The sequence below is a fragment of the Bufo gargarizans genome, chromosome 7, assembly GCF_014858855.1.
Source record: "Bufo gargarizans isolate SCDJY-AF-19 chromosome 7, ASM1485885v1, whole genome shotgun sequence".
NCBI classification, from domain to species: domain Eukaryota; kingdom Metazoa; phylum Chordata; class Amphibia; order Anura; family Bufonidae; genus Bufo; species Bufo gargarizans.
In genome coordinates, this window is record NC_058086.1 from 114,058,767 (window position 1) to 114,077,878 (window position 19,112).

General features: G+C 43.2%; 1 protein-coding gene across 1 annotated transcript in view; it reads left to right on the forward strand.

The window, feature by feature from the left end:
• TPR (translocated promoter region, nuclear basket protein) overlaps window positions 1-19,112 on the forward strand; it is a 190,365-nt gene that overhangs the window by 47,411 nt on the left and 123,842 nt on the right. The window contains 2 exon segments of the mRNA XM_044300517.1: window positions 6,065-6,152; window positions 6,247-6,387. Coding sequence (XP_044156452.1) covers window positions 6,065-6,152; window positions 6,247-6,387 — 229 coding nt within the window.

A 19,112-nucleotide genomic window follows, 5' to 3' on the forward strand; every position in this document is an offset into this window, starting at 1 on the left:
TTCCATGGCTGCCATGGTAATTTCCCTGCTTCCGTGTGCACAAAGCACAGGGCAGCAGGGACAATGTGAGATCCTATGCACCCTAATAGATCTCTGGACAAGGGATGAAAAGATCCTAGGTTCTAGCCCCATAAGGGGGCTAATGGTTATTAAATAACAAGTTACAAAAAAAGAAACACAAAAAAACACCAAAACATTAAAATGTGAAATCGCCCCAATTTACATAAAATACACTGCCTGTCCAAAAAGTCTCCACCTGGATTTAACTAAGCGAATAGTTATGAGCCTCCTATTGGATAATTACTGCATGGGCGATTTTATCTTTCAGCTGGCAACAATTTATTTAACCCCAACTGGTGCAATGAGTTGCTTCTCATTTCTTAAACTACAATGTCGAAAGACACATCTCATGGTCATGGAATAGATGTCTAAGAAGGGTCAAATCATTGGCATGCATTAAGGCGAGAAAACATCTAAGGAGATTGCAGAAACGACTAAAATTGGTTTAATGACTGTCCTACGCATTATTAAAAACTGGAAGGATAGTGGGGACCCATTGTACTCGAAGAAGAAATGTGGCGGGAAAAAAATCCTGAATGATTGTGATCGGCAATCACTTAAACGTTTGGAATCAAATCGAAGAAAAACTATAGGACTCAGGGCTATGTTTAATAGTGAAAGTAAGAGCATTTCCACACACAATGCGAAGGGAACTCAAGGGATTGGGACTGAACAGCTGTGTAGCGTTAGAAAATCACTAATCAATGAGGCAAACCAGAAAAAGGCTTCAATTTGCTAGGGAGCATAAAGACTGTACTCTGGAGCAATGGAAGAAGGTAATGTGGTCTGAGTGAAGGGTTACCCTGTTCCAGAGTAAAGGGTGCATCAGGGTAAGAGTCAGATGAAGCTAAGACTGCTTTTATCAGTTTCTGTGATGTAGTGAAATATAATTACATGCACTTCATACATTTCAAAGGCTATCGACAATTACATGACATTTATGCAAAGAGTCAGTATTTGCAGTGTTGGCCCTTTTTCAGGACCTCTGCAATTCGACTGGGCATGCTCTCAATCAACTTCTGGGCCAATTCCTGACTGATGGCAACCCATTCTTTCATAATCACTTCTTGGAGTTTGTCAGAATTAGTGGCTTTTTGTTTGTCCACCCGCCTCTTGAGGATTGAACACAAGTTCTAAATGGGATTAAGATCTGGGGAGTTTCCAGGCCATGGACCCAAAATGTCAATGTTTTGGTCCCCGAGCCACTTTTGCCTTATGGCACGGTGCTCCATCGTGCTGGAAAATGCATTGTTCTTCACCAAACTGTTGGATTGTTGGAAGAAGTTGCTGTTGGAGGGTGCTTTGGTACCATTCTTTATTCATGGCTGTGTTTTTGGGCAAAATTGTGAGTGAGCCAACTCCCTTGGATGAGAAGCAACCCCACACATGAATGGTCTCAGGATGCTTTACTGTTGGCATGACACAGGACTGATGGTAGCACTCACCTTTTCTCCGTACAAGCCTTTTTCCTGACAATCGGAAAGAGGCTTCATCAGAGAATATGACTTTGCCCCAGTCCTCAGCAGTCCATTCACCATATTTTCTGAAGATCAATCTGTCCCTGATGGTTTTTTTTTTTTTTTTTGGGAGAGAAGTGGCTTCTTTGCTGCCCTTCTTGACACCAGGCCATGTTCCAAAAGTCTTCGCCTCACTGTGTGTGCAGATGCGCTCACACCTGCCTGCTGCCATTCCTGAGCAAGCTGTGCACTGGTGGCACTCCGATCCCACAGCTGAATCCTCTTTAGGAGACTATCCTGGTGCTTGCTGGACTTTCTTGGATGCCCTGAAGCCTTCTTAACAAGAATTGAACCTCTTTCCTTGAAGTTCTTGATGATTCTATAAATTGTTGATTGAGGTGCAATCTTGTGAAGACATTTTTATGCAACGCAATGATGGCTGCACGTGTTTCTTTGCAGGTCACCATGGTTAACAATGGTTTCAAGAATCACCCTCCTTTTAACAGGTAAAGTCTGCAATTTTAACCCAATCAGCCTGACATAATCTCCAGCCTTGTGCTCGTCAACATTCTCATCTGAGTTAACAAGACGATTACTGAATTGATCTCAGCAGGGTCTTTAATGATGGCAATGAAATGCATTGAAAAGTATTTTTTTATTTTTTTTGGGGGGGGGGGAGGACTATGCAATTAATCTGATCACTCTTCATAACATTCTGGAATATATGCAAATTGCTATTATAAAAACGTAAGTAGCAACTTTTCCAATTTCCAATATTTATGTAATTCTCAAAACTTTTGGCCACGACTGTAGGTTCAGCAACAGTATGTGCTCCAAGAATTAGGTCAGATGACTACCTGAACATACTGAATGACAAGGTTATTCCATCAATGTATTTTTTTTTTTTCTTCCCTGATGACACAGGCATATTACAAGATGACAATGTCAGGATTCATCGGGCTCAAATTGTGAGTGTTTCAGGGAGCGTGATGCATCATTTTCACACATGTATTGGCCACCATAGTCCACACCTTAACCCCATTGAGAATCTTTGGGATGTGCTGGAGAAGGCTTTGCGCAGCAGTCAGACTCTACCATCATTAATGCAAGATCTTGGTGAAAAATTAATGCAACACTGGATGGAAATAAATCTTGTGACCTTGCAGAAGCTTATCGAAACAATGCCACAGCCAATGCGTGCCTTAATCAAAGCTAAAGGCGGTCGAATTAAATATTGTGTGACCTTTTTATTTTGCTGGCGACCTTTTATTTTTTTGGACAGGCAGTATATATAAACAATAAAAACAAACAAAAACCTAATTGGGTATCGCCACATCCGATAAAGTCCAAACGATTTTTAAAGTATTCAAAAATACATAACAAAAAAAAAAAACACGATTCTTAATTTTCTTAGTCTCCTTCTCCCCTTAAAAAATAGGATGGGACTGTTCTATTATGGGCCGCACTTTCTTTTTTGGCATTTAAATTTTTCTTTTGCGTGGTATCAAGTATTGCATTTTTTTTGGTATGGGACAGAAAATGAATCAAAACTTTGGTATTGTGACAACCCTGGTCACAGGTGTAGAAGTCCTTTTAAGGTCACAAAGAAATGGAATTTGGGGGCAGCTGCACAGAAATGCTGGGGCTGAGAACAGTTCCTGCACTCTCGGGGCTGCGGTAATATGGCTGTAGTGTGTAGGGCATGGATGTCAAACTCATGGCCCTCCCCACCGCCCGCCCCCCTCCATCAGATTTGGGGGGTGGGCGGTGACCCGGTTCTTGGTGGGCAACTAAGAGATTTATGCATGGGGGCATGAAGGAGACATTATAATGTATGGGGGCAACAAGGAAACATGAGTGCATGTTTTGAGTTTTGTTTTCTCCTAAAATGGGAATTTGTGATGTATATTATCACAAACTCTCTATAGTTATCGTGGGAATATTTTTGATATCGCCCAACCCTAGGTACATACTTTGTTTATTTTTTTTTTTTTCCCTGAATGTGAATAACTTTTGAGTGGCTTATCCCTTTTCCAATGCAGTACAATACATGTTGTATTAAACTACATTGAAACTTAAAGTTGTACACTGACTGTTGTCAATGAGACCTAGCTTGGAGGCTGGATCTCATAGCCTTCCATACATGACAGGCCCAGGAGCCTTCTGCCGCTAATTACAGTCACCGGCAATAATGCAGTAATTAAAGTGAGATCACTGCATCTAAATGGTCAAGAACCCGGAAGCTCGGGCTTCCCACAGACACCCCCTAAAGCCAATAGGGCTTACGGTAGTTGCTTTTTAAAGGTGTTTTTTTTTTTTTTTTGTTTTTTTGGCTAGCTTATTAGATTTAGGCAGGTATACCTGAGGTAGTCTGTCAATGATTGTCTAAAGATCTCTAATTACCTTTATAATAACAGCTTTCATTAATTTCCCTTTCCACTGCTCCTTTAAGACAGTTGCTATGGCTTGTCTGTCTCTGGCTAAGACAGAGGGGTGGTCTTTCACACTGCATACCTGCATTAGGCTTCCGAGTGAGGTGGAGTGACCCTCGGTAATCCAATCTTATTGGCTGGCAGAGAACAGCTAGTGTGTATGGGAAGCTAGTGTGTATGGGAAGTGAGGGAACACAGTTTTGGCCAATTTGCCATTTTTCATTGCTGCTTTCCCAAAAAAAGTACCGTATTTTCCGGCGTATAAGACTACTGGGCGCATACGATGACCCCCAACTTTTCCATTTAAGATATAGGGTTTGGGCTATGCTTGCCCTATAAGACTACCCCCTCCCTGTCCAACCCTCCCTCTCTCCAAGACTATATTCTCCAGTCCAGGGAACGGACCATGGCAGCCAGGGCTTCAGTTGCATCCTGGCTGCCATGGTAACCTTTTTCTTTTCACATTCCCAGTTTCTCATAGGAACTACGAGGGGCTGGGAAAAGATGGTGGGTCCATTGCCATGGGGGATTTGTGGATGGCACCACTATAGGGAGGGGGATCTGTTGATGACACTATGGCATCTTATGCTATTTGACATCCACAGATCTCCCCCATAACCAGTGTCGGACTGGGGTACCTAGGGCCCACCAGTGAAATTTATTTTGGGGGCCCACCCTACAGATACATTCAAATATAATAAATAATCTAACAAGTTTTTTATATGAACATAGGCTGGTGGAGGTGCTGTACATTGAATATATGTATGCAGTGCAGTAAGTTTAATGTGTTATGTGCCACTTGTGCAGGGGGTGGGAGACTAGGGGCCCACCTTGCTCAGGGGCCCACCGGGGGTTTCCCCTGTACCCCTGTGGGCCAGTCCGAGCCTGCCCATAACTGTCCCCCAATACACCGGCCAGCCGCTCACAGCAGTATAATATCTAAAGACCATTTCTTAACCGGCAGTAACTTGAACTTTAAATCAGCTCTCTGATCTTTATTACCTTGCAATGAAGCTCCGTTAACAGGCAGAGCGGGTGGCGGTGTAAGGTCACTCACGTGATACGCCTGCTTCGTTCATAAAGCAGGCACGTCACGTAACACCACCGTCCGCTCTGCCTGTTACCGGAGCTCCATTGTAAGGTAATAAAGATCGTAGCGCTGATTTAAAGTTCAAGTTACTGCCGGTTAAGGAATATTCTTTAGATATTATACTGCTGTGAGTGGCAGAGCCGGTGTAAGTACAGTGACTGCACGGTTGCCACACCTAGCCCGTCCTCCATCCCAGCTGATAAATCGGTGCGCTGTGAAGCATCACAGCCAGCGATGTATCAGGGACTTAATTTGCAGCCCTACAGTGAATAAGTTGAGGGGTGGTGCTGGGATCCAGGATTCGGGCCATGGCAGCACTGGAGGGAGGGACTGCATATACCCGGCGTAGAAGACTACCCCTGACTTTTGAAAATAATTTCTAGTGTTATAAAGTAGTCTTCTACGCCAGAAAATACAGTAATAAAGTGACCAAAAAGTCACACATGCCAAAATGGTATCAATAAAAAGTAGATTGGCCCGCAAAAAATTAGCCCCTATACAGCTCAGTTGACCTAACTCTAAAAAAAAAAGTTATGGGGGTTAGAATATGGTAATAAGTTAAACTTGTCCTGCAACAAATAAAAAAATAATAATATTATGGCTCAAGGAAGATGGGAAATTTAAAATAAAAATGAAAAAATAGAGAACCTGTTGCCATAAAATGCAATGCAGTTTGCAGGCAGCCTGTTATAGAGCCGGAAGAGCTGAGCAGGTTGCTTAAATATTTTTGTGATGAGAAGATTCAGTAAAACCTGTAATTTACATCTCTGCATTTTCTACTTCTTGTGAACAGCTATCAGTAGGTGTTAGCAGTGATTTGGCAGTGTGTGTGAGCGAGCTGTCAGTCACTGGTAACGCCTCCTCCCTGTACCTATAGTTCTTCCCTGGAGGTGGAAAAAGAAAAGGGCAACTGTTATTGGAGCAGCTCACTGAGAAGGGATAGTAGGCCTTCTCAACAGTACTCTGGCTACAATGTTGTCACTAAAATTTTTAATTTGATTGCTAATTTTTTAACCCATGTCCAGAGTGCTGCTGATGATTCTGAGACCAAAAGTGTGGAATTGACTCAGGCAGTGGAGGAACTGCATAAACTCCTAAAAGAAGCCGGTGATAGTAAGTAGAAGTTTGTATATTCATTTACTTTTGTGCCACTGGTAAACATGTTTGAGAATTTGAAATTTATACTTTACTTCTTTTTTAAATCAAGATAATGCATCGCTCCAGGATCAGCTGGGAGAAATGGAAGCTGCAAAATGTCAAATTGAGAAAGACCTTGGCGACAGAATCTCTAAATTGGAGCGAGAACTTGAAAATGCTAATGATTTGCTTTCTTCCACCAAGCGGAAAGGTAGTCTGGAAATGCTGTCAGTGCATAAATATACAGTACAGACCAAAAGTTTGGACACACCTCATTCAAAGAGTTTTTTTCTTTATTTTCATGACTGAGAATTGTAGATTCACACTGAAGGCATCAAAACTATGAATTAACACATGTGGAATTATATACATAACAAAAAAGTGTGAAACCTGAAAATATGTCATATTCTAGGTTCTTCAAAGTAGCCACCTTTTGCTTTGATTACTGCTTTGCACACTCTTGGCATTCTCTTGATGAGCTTCAAGAGGTAGTCACCTGAAATAGTCTTCCAATAGTCTTGAAGGAGTTCCCAGAGATGCTTACCACTTGTTGGCCCTTTTGCCTTCACTCCGCGGTCCAGCTCACCCCAAACCATCTCGATTGGGTTCAGGTCCGGTGACTGTGGAGGCCAGATCATCTGGCGCAGCACCCCATCACTCACCTTCATGGTCAAATAGCCCTTACACAGCCTGGAGGTGTGTTTGGGGTCATTGTCCTGTTAAAAAATAAATGATGGTCCAACTAAACGCAAACCAGATGGAATAGCATGCCGCTGCAAGATGCTGTGGTGCCATGCTGGTTCAGTATGCCTTCAATTTTTCATAAATCTCCAACAGTGTCACCAGCAAAGCACCATCACACCTCCTCCTCCATGCTTCACGGTGGGAATCGGGCATGTAGAGTCCATCCGTTCACCTTTTCTGCGTCGCACAAAGACACGGTGGTTGGAACCAAAGATTTCAAATTTGGACTCGTCAGACCAAAGCACAGATTTCCACTGGTCTAATGTCCATTCCTTGTTCTTTAGCCCAAACAAGTCTCTTCTGCTTGTTGCCTGTCCTTAGCAGTGGTTTCCTAGCAGATATTCTACCATGAATGCCTGATTTACAGTCTCCTCTTAACAGTTGTTCTAGAGATGTGTCTGCTGCTAGAACTGTGTGGCATTGACCTGGTCTCTAATCTGAGCTGCTGTTAACCTGCAATTTCTGAGGCTGGTGACTCGGATGAACTTGTCCTCCGCAGCAGAGGTGACTCTTGGTCTTCCTTTCCTGGGGCTGTCTGCATGTGAGCCAGTTTCTTTGTAGCGCTTGATGGTTTTTGTGACTGCACTTGGGGACACTTTCAAAGTTTTCCCAATTTTTCGGACTGACTGACCTTCATTTCTTAAAGTAATGATGGCCACTCGTTTTTCTTTACTTAGCTGCTTTTTTTCTTGCCATAATACACATTCTAACAGTTTATTCAGTAGGACTATCAGCTGTGTATCCACCTGACTTCTCCACAACGCAACTGATGGTCCCAACCCCATTTATAAGGCAGGAAATCCCACTTATTAAACCTGACAGGGCACACCTGTGGAGTGAAAACCATTTCAGCTGACTACCTCTTGAAGCTCATCAAGAGAATGCCAGGAGTGTGCAAAGCAGTAATCAAAGCAAAAGGTGGCTACTTTGAAGAACCTAGAATATGACATATTTTCAGTTGTTTCACATTTTTTTGTTATGTATATAATTCCACATGTGTTAATTAATGTTTTTATGCCTTCAGTGTGAATCTACAATTTTCATAGTCATAGTAACATAGTACATAAGGCCGAAAAAAGACATTTGTCCATCCAGTTCGACCTGTCATCCTGCAAGTTGATCCAGAGGAAGGCAAAAAACCCCTGTGAGGTAAAAGCCAATTATCCTCACTTTAGGGGAATAAAAATTCCTTCCCGACTCCAATCAGGCAATCAGAATAAATCCCTGGATCAACGATATCTCTCTAGTAGCTATAGCCTGTAATATTATTACGCTCCAGAAATACATCCAGGCCCCTCTTGAATTCCTTTATTGTACTCACCATCACCACCTCCTCAGGCAGAGAGCTCCATAGTCTCACTGCTCTTACCGTAAAGAATCCTCTTCTATGTTTGTGTACAAACCTTCTTTCCTCCAGACACGCATAGGATGTCCCCTCGTCACAGTCACAGTCCTGGGGATAAATAGATGATGGGAGAGATCTCTGTACTGACCCCTGATATATTTATACATATTAATTAGATCTCCTCTCAGTCGTCTTTTTTCTAAAGTGAATAACCCTAATTTTGATAATCTTTCAGGGTACTGTAGTTGCCCCATTCCAGTTATTACTTTAGTTGCCCTCCTCTGGACCCTCTCCAGCTCTGCTATGTCTGCCTTGTTTACAGGAGCCCAGAACTGTACACAGTACTCCATGTGTGGTCTGACTAATGATTTGTAAAGTGGTAGGACTATGTTCTCATCACGGGCATCTATGCCCCTTTTGATGCAATCCATTATCTTATTTGCCTTGGCAGCAGCTGCCTGACACTGTTTTTTGCAGCTTAGTTTGCTGTTTATTCCTAGATCTTTTTCCATGTGTGTTACCGAGTGTTTTACCATTTAAGTACGGGTGACATGAAAATAAAGAAAACTCTTTGAATGAGAAGGTGTCCAAACTTTTGGTCTGTACTGTATATATGTGTGGGTCTATATATATATATATATATATATATATATATATATATATATATATATATATATATATATATATATATTTGTGTGTATGTATTTTTGTTTGGCGTACAAGGTTCGGGTTATCTGAGAATTCAAATATAGCACCTACCAGTAGCCATTTTGGCTCCAGGAGAAATATATAGTGGGTTCAGCAAGCATGTCGGTACTTGCATCCCTGGATCCGATGAAAGCTGTAATGGCACCGGACGGGGTTAGAAGCAGAGTGTGCTTGACGTGCATGCTGTACCTGCGCTCCCTGGACTTTGTGTGGCTGTCATGGCCCATAAAAGGTAGGAACTAGTGTTAGGGACCACTCATGAGGCGACCTTGACGCGGTGAGTGGCTTATTACGCTTTGGCCAAAATGTACACCTAATGCCTCATTTAACATCCAGCTTAAAGGCAGGGCAGAGTGCTGGTTTGCAGAGTGCGATTGCATTTGTGTTTTTACGTTTGTATCTGAGAATTCCGTTATGGATTCCACTACCACAGACTGAGTTATGGTCTGTGGTTTTTGAATCCATAACAGAATTCTTAGATAACCTGAACCTTGTACGCCGAACATGAAACAAGTTTGCTTATCACTAGAGGTAAGCCTTCAATGGTCCCTGCATGCTTCCTGTGTAGTGTCAAAAGATGTGACTGTCTCCAGTTATAAGGGTGTTCACAGGTGTGAACTGAATTGTGGCCAATGTCTGGTTTGACTGTAGAAAGGGGGCTCTGTGGTGAGGGTCCTAGGAGAGGTATTTTTTATTTCTTTTACCTACGACCGCACCACGAGAGAGAGGATCCACCCCCACAAACGGGAAACCTGCCACTCTCCTCCCAATTCAGTGTGGTTTCTGGTCTCTGGGTAATCTTGCATTCTTTCTTTCAGTTCCTTCCCCCTGATGGTGCTCCTAATTTCCTTAAAAACCCTGTTTTTTTGTGTAACCTGAGGCATACCTGCAGATCCCCAGAGGTGAGGGTGGCATCGATAGTGCACTATGGGGGATGAGCAGAGGCACTGCATGGCCAACCTGTGGCTTTCAAGCTGTTGTAAAACTACAACTCCCACCATGCCCTGCTGTAGGCAGACTGGGCATGCTGGCAGTTTTTTTTTTTTGCAACAGCTGGAGAGCCGTTTGGCCATCCCTGCTCTAGAGGGAACTTCCTAGGTGCAGGAGCGATCATGTGCCTGGCAGCATCGCTGATGCGCCATAGGCAATGCCTGAGGGGTTTCCGGTCCTAGCTGGAGGAGAATCTTCCGGCAAGGAGATAGGCCGGAGAAAGCAGACGAGACACTTGACCGGCGTGCGGTGTGGTCCCGGTGATGTCCTCATACAGCATATGAGAAAGGCGCACGGTAAGCAGGTGGACGGCATCCTAGTCAGAGCCCTGATGTCAACTAATCAACATGGAGGAGAAGCATACAGAGGAGTTCCTCCAGCCCTGGTGCATGACAATGGGTGAGTCTTCTGGGGCATAAGGGGGTCCTGCTTACCTCCTGAAACCATCATGCTTAATGTATTGTCAGACAAAGCCTATAAAGATTGTATCTAAATAGAAGAATGAGTGTGGCTTGTGTAGAACAGCAGTAGCACCTGATTGGGAGAAGGATGTGTCAGACCTGTATTGATAGAACAGTGGCTGAAGAATCACCATCTTTCTATAAATGTCTGCAGGCACTGGTCAGATTCAAAGTAAATTCCTCTCTGTCCTCTAGAAAAGTTGCCAGGGCAAGAGAGCCTAAATTGAGGCATCTTGAGACTGCTCCCGAGCCTGCGTCATCTGATTCTAAAGAAGATGAATTTTGCTCCTCATATTATCCTTCTGAAGGTTCATCCCTATCTTGTGAGGAAGGCGAGATTACCGCTAAACCATGTTTTCCAATAGAAGATACAGATACTCTTAAAAGCCGTAAGGTCCACTATGGGCATTGAAGAAGTGAAAGAACCGAAGTCGATTCAGGATTATGTTTGGTGATTAGAGTCTAAACTCCACAGCACCTTCTCGGTACATAAGAATGTGTCAGACTTGATTTAAAGCAGGATGGAAAAAAAAAAAAATGATAAAGGTTTATATTTCGAAAAACCTTTAACGTAAATACACTTTTAAGGAAGAGGACTGTGCTACTTTTGTTTTGACGCCCAGGATTGACGTAGCTATATCCAAATTGTCGAGGAAAACGGCCCTTCCCTTTGAAGACATGGGAGTATTAAAGGATCCTCTAGAAAAAAGCTGACTCCTTTTTTTAAAAGGCCAAGCATAGCCTCTGCATGTACAGCCTGCTCACTTATGTTCTGGCTCTCTGAGCTTGAAAAAAAATAAAATAGATATCCCAGAGAGGAGATTTTGGCTTCCCTGCCCACTATGAGGAAGGCGGTGGACTTTTTAGCCGATGCTTCAGCCCATTCGGTTAGGTTGGCGGCCAGGTCGGCCGCTTTATCCAACTCTGCCCGCTCTGTGGCTAAAAAAACTTGGTGGGGGGCCATCAAAAAATAAATTGTGGTGTGCCATTTGAAGGGGAATACCTTTTTGGGCCAGTGTTAGACCATTTACTAGAAAAGGCGGCGGACAAAAAGAACCTTGAATCCCTGGGAATTTTTTATTTCTCAAATTTTAACTGTCCCTTCAGGAATAGCCAGGAAGTAGACAAAAAAATCTAGGGAAGATAGATTCAGAAACCAGAGGAGAGGAAGAAATTACTTTTTCAAGCAGCCCTTATGGAGACAAAAAACAATCGGCAATGACGCCAGAAGTCAGATGGGGGCGGATTAAAGCATTTTTTTTTCTTTTCTCTCGCCTGGTTCCAGTTCTCTGCCAGCTCTTAAATTCTTGACATTATACAGACAGGTTTAAAACTTGAGTTTCTCAGGAAGGTTCTTGATTACAAAGATTCGGGTCAAGTAAGATCCATAATGGAAGAAGTGCTAAAATTAATCAAAGTCTGTTCTATTCCCGGTACCAAAAGTAGAAGGCTAAGGTTTTTACTCTCCCCTGTTTAGTAAAAAGAAAGTCTGCTCCTTCAGAACTACAATAAACCTAAAAAAAAATTCAAATGGAAACTATAAGATCGGTGATGAACCTTCCTCCACACTGTTTCATGGCAGTACTCTATCTCAGAGATGCATACTATCATGTCCCAATCTTCCACGGTCACATTCAGGAAATTTCTGTACAGGGTCGTTGGGAGGACACTCAAAGGGGATCCTTAAACCTAAAGGAACTGGCAGCAGTTTTTGCCATGAGTTCGGTCCTTCCAAGAAAATCGGGGGGGGGGGGGAGGGGAGAATCTCAGTATTATGTCAGACAACAAACGGTTTCTTATCTGAACGGACGGTGGTACAAGGTGCAGGATTCTGATGATCCTCCTATTAGCGGTAAAAGAATGTGCCTCGATTTCAGCAGTACATATCGGGAGGACTAAAAATGGATAGGAAATGGGAACTCAGGCAGACTTTCTTTTTCAGGGCGAATGGAGTCTGGATCGGTCTACTTTTCAAGAGCATAACGACTCTGGGGGCCAGCCAGTAATAAACCTTTTTGCTACCTCCCAGAACAAGAAATTTCAAAACTTCTCTTTAGATATGGCGGGATTCCCTTGTTGAATAGATGACTTCCTTCAGCCCTGGATCTTTCCCATAGCCTACGCCTTTCCTCACCTCTCTGATCCCAAGAGTTCTAAGAAAGATCAGGGAGGACGGATCGAGGGTTATACTTATAGCCCCGTTTTGGCTGAGGAGGCCATCGTTCACGTGACTCCGGATCATGTCTGTCTCAGATCCTTGGGTGCTTCCGGAGGCCCGAAACCTTTTCGCACAGATATTTAAAAAAAATACTGCCTGGCATTTGAAAGGTACTAGGTAGAAAAGCTTTCTCTGATGCCTTGATCGCCACTCTTCTTAAAAGTAGAAAAAAATAGTGAAAGTAGGTATTTATGCTTGAGTTTGCAAATGTTCTTGGAATTTGCAGGATTCACATTGAACAAATCCACTCTTCTGTTCCCATTTGTCTAGTTTTAGAATTCCTCCAGAGAGGTTTAGAACTAGGTCTGGCAGGTTTTCGACTTTCTGTCCTTTTTAACCCCTTCAAGACCAAGCTAGTTTTTTCTTCAGGACCAGGACATTTTTTGCAAATCTGACATGTCACTTTATGTGGTAATAACTTTAAAACGCTTTTACTTATCCAGGCCATTCTGAGATTTTGTCACATTGTACTTCATGACAGTGGTAAAATTGAGTTAAACATTTTATTTTATTTTTGTAATTTTCAATTTCTCTACTTTTATAATAGACAGTAATAGCTCCAAAAATAGTTATTACTTTACATTCCCCATATGTCTACTTCATATTTTGGATCATTTTGTGAATGCCATTTTATTTTTTGGGGAACATAGAAGGCTTAGAGGTTCAGAAGCAAATCTTGACATTTTTCTGAATGTCCAAAACCCACTTTTTAAGGACCAGTTCAGGTCTAAAGTCACTTTGTGAGGCTTACATAATAGAAACCACACAAAAATTACCATTTTAGAAACTACACCCTCAAGGTATTTAAAACTGATTTTACAAACTTTGTTAACCCTTTAGGTGTTCCACAGGAATGAGAGGAAAATGGAGATTAAATTTCAGACTTCACTTTTTTGGGGCAGATTTTTCATTTTAATCCATTTTTTTCCAGTAGCAAAGCAAGGGTTAACAGCCAAACAAAACCAATATTTATTTCCCTGATTCTTTAGATTACAGAAAGACCCCATTTGTGATTGTAACATGGGGGGAGCGAATAGGCTTCCCGCCGTGGCTCAGAAGGCCGTGCCGGACCTCAGCTTCCCGCACTGACCCTGCTTCTCTCCGCAGCTTGCGTCTTCAGGGAACGCAGGGCCTGGGATCTTCTGCGAGCTGGTAGGACTGTTACTTTCCCTATCCAGTAGGGGGTTCGGTAGGCACCAACGTCTGAACCCATGAGTGACCCCCGCATGCCTCCATCCGCCACTTAATTTTGCATTTAATGCATGCATAATGAGTTCCCCTATGGCCAGTCGGACTCTGTATGCTCCGCATGCTGTACACCCAGACAGTTCCTGCCCCCCAGCCTACGCAGCCGCATGACCACCCGGACAGTGTGGAACTGACTGAGCCTGTGCCTTATCCTGGGCAGTGGAGGACCTATCTAAAATTTCCTAATCCACCCTCTCCCTCATGGGTCGTTTGGTTGATTAAATTCCCACCTGCGCAGTCCGCACCTTCCTCAGGCGATCACCTTAGGGGCAGACCTTCGCACAAGCGCCCAGAGCAGGACATCATTCCACCACTGATGCCTCAGCATCTCCTTCCTTCCTTCCTTCCTTCGAGGCGGTTCCATTTGCACAATTTCACACACATGCACTTCAACGGGCGATTTTTGTTGTCGTGAGACAAGTCACCGGAATCCTTGGACTGTCACATTGTTCTGTCCCCAGGGGTGTGTTCAGCAATCAGGTGGTGGCTCTCGGACCCGACCTTGGAGACTGGGAAATCCTTTCTCCCGGTCTCATGGACAGTCATCACCACCGATTCCAGTCTACAGGCACACTCTGACACTCCAAGGCATATGTTCTCAGTCTGATTCCAAACTGCCCATCAACATCCTAGAACTCTGCACTATTCATCTATCCCTTCTCCATTGGGACCCTCTCCTGAACCCGCAGTCAAGCGGTGATGGCAGAGTCAGCCAAGATCCTGCAGTGGGCAGAGACATGTACCAGCTCTTTCGGTGGTCTACATTCTGGGAGTGGAGAATTGGACAGCAGATTTCCTCAGTCGGACGACACTGGACCCGGGAGAGTGGTCTCTGCACCTTGAGGTGTTTGAAGCAATCAGTCTTCGTTGGGGTCAACTGTTGGTAGAAAAGAGGTTAACGGGTGCCGCGCTAAATTATGAAGCAGTATACGGGATCAAGAACCAGAATGCAACGTGCCAAATTTGTATGATGCACAAGCGAAAATTCCAAATCCATAGACAATAGTATACAGGCGGGTCTCACACTTCCATATATACCATGCGAAGATTTTCAGCAACCTGTTACTCAGCTGCACATATATGAAGACGGCTGTCTTACGTCTTCCAGTTCACATGCGAAGGAATGGATGTCCGCCTGCAATATGCAATGAAATCTCCCTTTGGAGTGACAATCACACGAAAAGCTTGATCCGAAACAACCCGGATTACCCTAGTAAAGGACAGAAAAAGATTGCGCAATACCCTCGGGATTTAAAAGTAGGAATACTTTAATCTACTTACAAAAAGCAAGTTTTCACAGTGAAAACTTGCTTTTTGTAAGTAGATTAAAGTATTCCTACTTTTAAATCCCGAGGGTATTGCGCAATCTTTTTCTGTCCTTTACTAGGGTAATCCGGGTTGTTTCGGATCAAGCTTTTCGTGTGATTGTCACTCCAAAGGGAGATTTCATTGCATATTGCAGGCGGACATCCATTCCTTCGCATGTGAACTGGAAGACGTAAGACAGCCGTCTTCATATATGTGCAGCTGAGTAACAGGTTGCTGAAAATCTTCGCATGGTATATATGGAAGTGTGAGACCCGCCTGTATACTATTGTCTATGGATTTGGAATTTTCGCTTGTGCATCATACAAATTTGGCACGTTGCATTCTGGTTCTTGATCCCGTATACTGCTTCATAATTTAGCGCGGCACCCGTTAACCTCTTTTCTACTTTGTATTAAGGACTTTGAACCTGTCCTAATAAGGGCACCGCAGCTGACTGTCCATTGATCCACACCTACCAATTTGTTTCTGTCTGTTACTTCAACTGTTGGTAGACTTGATGGCGTCCAGGCTCAACCACAAACTTCCTGCCTTCTTTCGACCAAGAGTTACCAGGGCATGTGCCGTAGACGCTCTGGTGCCACCATGGGACAGGTCCTCCCTGTTGTACTTGTTCCCCACCTCTTCCTCTCCTGCCCCGAGTCCTACGCAGAATACAGAGACACTCCATGGCCCCTTCTGCTTAGGGTCCATTTTCTCTCATGGACCTTTCTTACACCTGCGTTTAGAGTTTCTACGTTTGACATTCTGAAGCAGCATGGTTTCCCTGACTAGGTCATCCACACCATGATTAAAGGGAATCAGTCACCGGGATTTTGGGTATAGAGCTGAGAACATGGGTTGCTAGACTGCCATTAGCACAACCACAATACCCAGTCCCCATAGCTCTGTGTGCTTTTATTGTGTATAAAAACCGATTTGATACATATGCAAATTAACAGAAGAGTCATATCTTGTGTGACCAGAGAAGTCATATTTTCAAGCTCTGACTCATCTCAGGTTAATTTGCATGAGTCAGAGCTTGAACATATGACTCTTCTCTGGTCACACAACATAACAAAACATTGTTTTGTTATTGCCGCAGGTGGTAGCGGTTGGTTTGCCGGTGGAGTCCTAAGTTGGGTTCAGTCCTTCCGGGATTAGTTGTGTTCTGGTTTTCTTAATGTTTTTTTAAATTCTCCTACTGCTTGGGGACAAACTGATATGCTCTCTTAAGGCTGGATTGTGGTATAGCCGGCAGAGGAGGAGCTAACCATTTTCAGCCTCTAATGTTCGGGTTATCGAAGAATCGTGTTACAGATTCCGCTCACGTACCATCACAGAATTTAGAATCCATAATGCGATTCTTCGATAACCCAAACTTTAGACGCGGAACTTAAAACACAAGTTCGCTCAACACTGATCGCTTAGTATTACACTTTTTGTGACTTAAAGGGAACCTGTCACCGGGATTTTGTGTATAGAGCTGAGGACATGGGTTGCTAGATGGCCGCTAGCACATCTGCAATACCCAGTCCCCATAGCTCTGTGTGCTTTTATTGTGTAAAAAAAACGAATTGATACATATGCAAATTACCCTGAGATGAGTCCTGTCCCCGACTCATCTCACATACAGGACTCATCTCAGGGTAATTTGCATATGTATCAATTCATTTTTTTTCCCACAATAAAAGCACACAGAGCTACAGGGACTGGGTATTGTGGATGTGCTAGCGGCCATCTAGCAACCCATGTCCTCAGCTCTATACACAAAATCCCGGTGACAGGTTCCCTTTAAGGTGACTATTTTTTTTACTTTTTTTTTTTTTTACGGTGTTCACCTGAGTGGTTAAATTATGTGATATTTTTATAGAGCATGTTACGGACGTGGCAATACATTCTGTATTGTACTGAATTAACTATCAGCGTCTCGCACAGTGAGACGCTGACAGTTGCCTAGGAGATTAGTGCTCAGGCTGGATCTCCTGGGCTTCTGTATACTGGCACAGGCATCAGGGCTGCCATGGCAACTATCGACCTCTGTATACCCTGCACGTGCTGCGGCCAGCGCTGACTGCCGCATGTGAAAGGGTTGCCGGCGGATGCGGGTCAGTAACACTGGCCCGTGCTGCGGATCGGATGGGTGCAGGAGCTGTACGTGCACGTGAGGATGCGGCAAGGAGCTGTATTCGCTCAAGTACATGTACGTGATAATGCAGGAAGGGGTTAATCAAGAGATTGCATGGTGCCCGTGGGTATCGTGGTTTTTTAAGGCAATACCCATGTCCACCCGGATAACCTCCCATAAACCCCCTCCCTGAGACTTTAACATTGTATTGAAAGCCTTGACCCAACCTCAGTTTTGAACAGGGTGGATAAAAATCTTTTTATTTATTTTTTTAAATAAAATGCTTTTTGAGGAAAATATATTACCATCCAAAGGTTATTCCATCATGAAATTAAAGATTTTGTTTTTTTAAATTATGTAGAATAAGGCTGTATGTTTAATTTTTTTTTAGGTAAATTCCATTAATCCATTCACAATGTCATACTCTTCCAGGGGTTTTTGTGAGATTATTTGGCAGTTTCTCTGCCTACACGATATCACGGATGCTTGGTTTACTTTTGCAGTTCTCAAAACTGAATTTTACTCAGCAGAGATCACATGCCTCTTCACAGCAAAAATGTTATAACGTGAACAGAGTTGAGAAAAAGACCTTGCTCCTAACTTCTACAAACCTATAAATACAGAATCAAACTAATATGAAAAGTTGTTCTAAAAATCTTTATCTACTTGCATATAAGTTATACAGGCAATAATTTTTTATGTCAAACTATGATTTAAATCAAGCCTTACTGACTAGTGATTTAAATCGTGATTTATATCAGTTTGATTTAAATCAAATCCACCCTGGTTTTGAACCCATGGCTTCCACCTCAATTTAGTCTACCTTGAAATTGTGCCTGTTAATTGCTTTAACTCCTGCCCTCGGGGTTAATGAGATTCAGGCCATATCCATTAATCCCCCTTATGCCACTATTTTGGAGGATAAGGTGCTGATCCGCCCGGATCCAGCCTTTCTTCCAAAGGTAGCTTCCAGTTTTCCTAGATCCCAGGATATTATTCTTCCTACCTTTTTTTTTTTTTTTAAGAACCCAATGTCAGAAAATGAAAGATCTCTTCGTTGCTTAGACGTGAGAAGAGCTTTAATTGGTTATCTATCACGAACTGAAAGTTGGCCAAAGACTTCTTCACTCTTTATCCTCTTTCAAGGAGGGAATAAGTGCAAGGCTGCCACTAAAAGTTCCATTACAAGATGGATTGTTTCTGCTATTTCTTTAGCCTAGTCGTCTTATGACTTCTCTCCTCCAGTGGGTCTTAAAGCACATTCTACCAGAGCAGTTGCTACCTCCTGGGTGGAAAGATCCTCAGTCCCCCATAGAAGATATTTGCAGAGTGGCTACCTGGTCTTCTCCTTAAATTTTTTTATTTTTTTTTTAAAACACTACCTGCTTGATTTGAACAATTCTCATTCGGGTTAATCTTTTGGCAAAAAGGTGTTTTCTGTTCTACCGCCTTGACTTAATTTTTTTTTTTCCCTTTGGTAAATCATTTGTGGTGCTGTTGTGGGTGAAGGGAAAAATGAGGCAGTGGCCTCCTTGCTTCAAGTCACGGTAACCACACCGCCTTCCATGCCCCTTCGCTGTGACTGACAGCGCTTATGCGCAACAGTTCGGCTTGCTTTGCCAAACTGCCAGCTGTCAGTCGCAGTGAAGGGGCAGGGAAGGTTACAGTGACTTCAAGCCTGACTAGAGAAGCGTGCTGGCAGGGGATTAAACGTTTTTATAGCTTCTGTCTGCATTAAGAAAATGATCATTGCAAGCATGCTGCTGGTTACGCTAAGGTACTGCTGCCG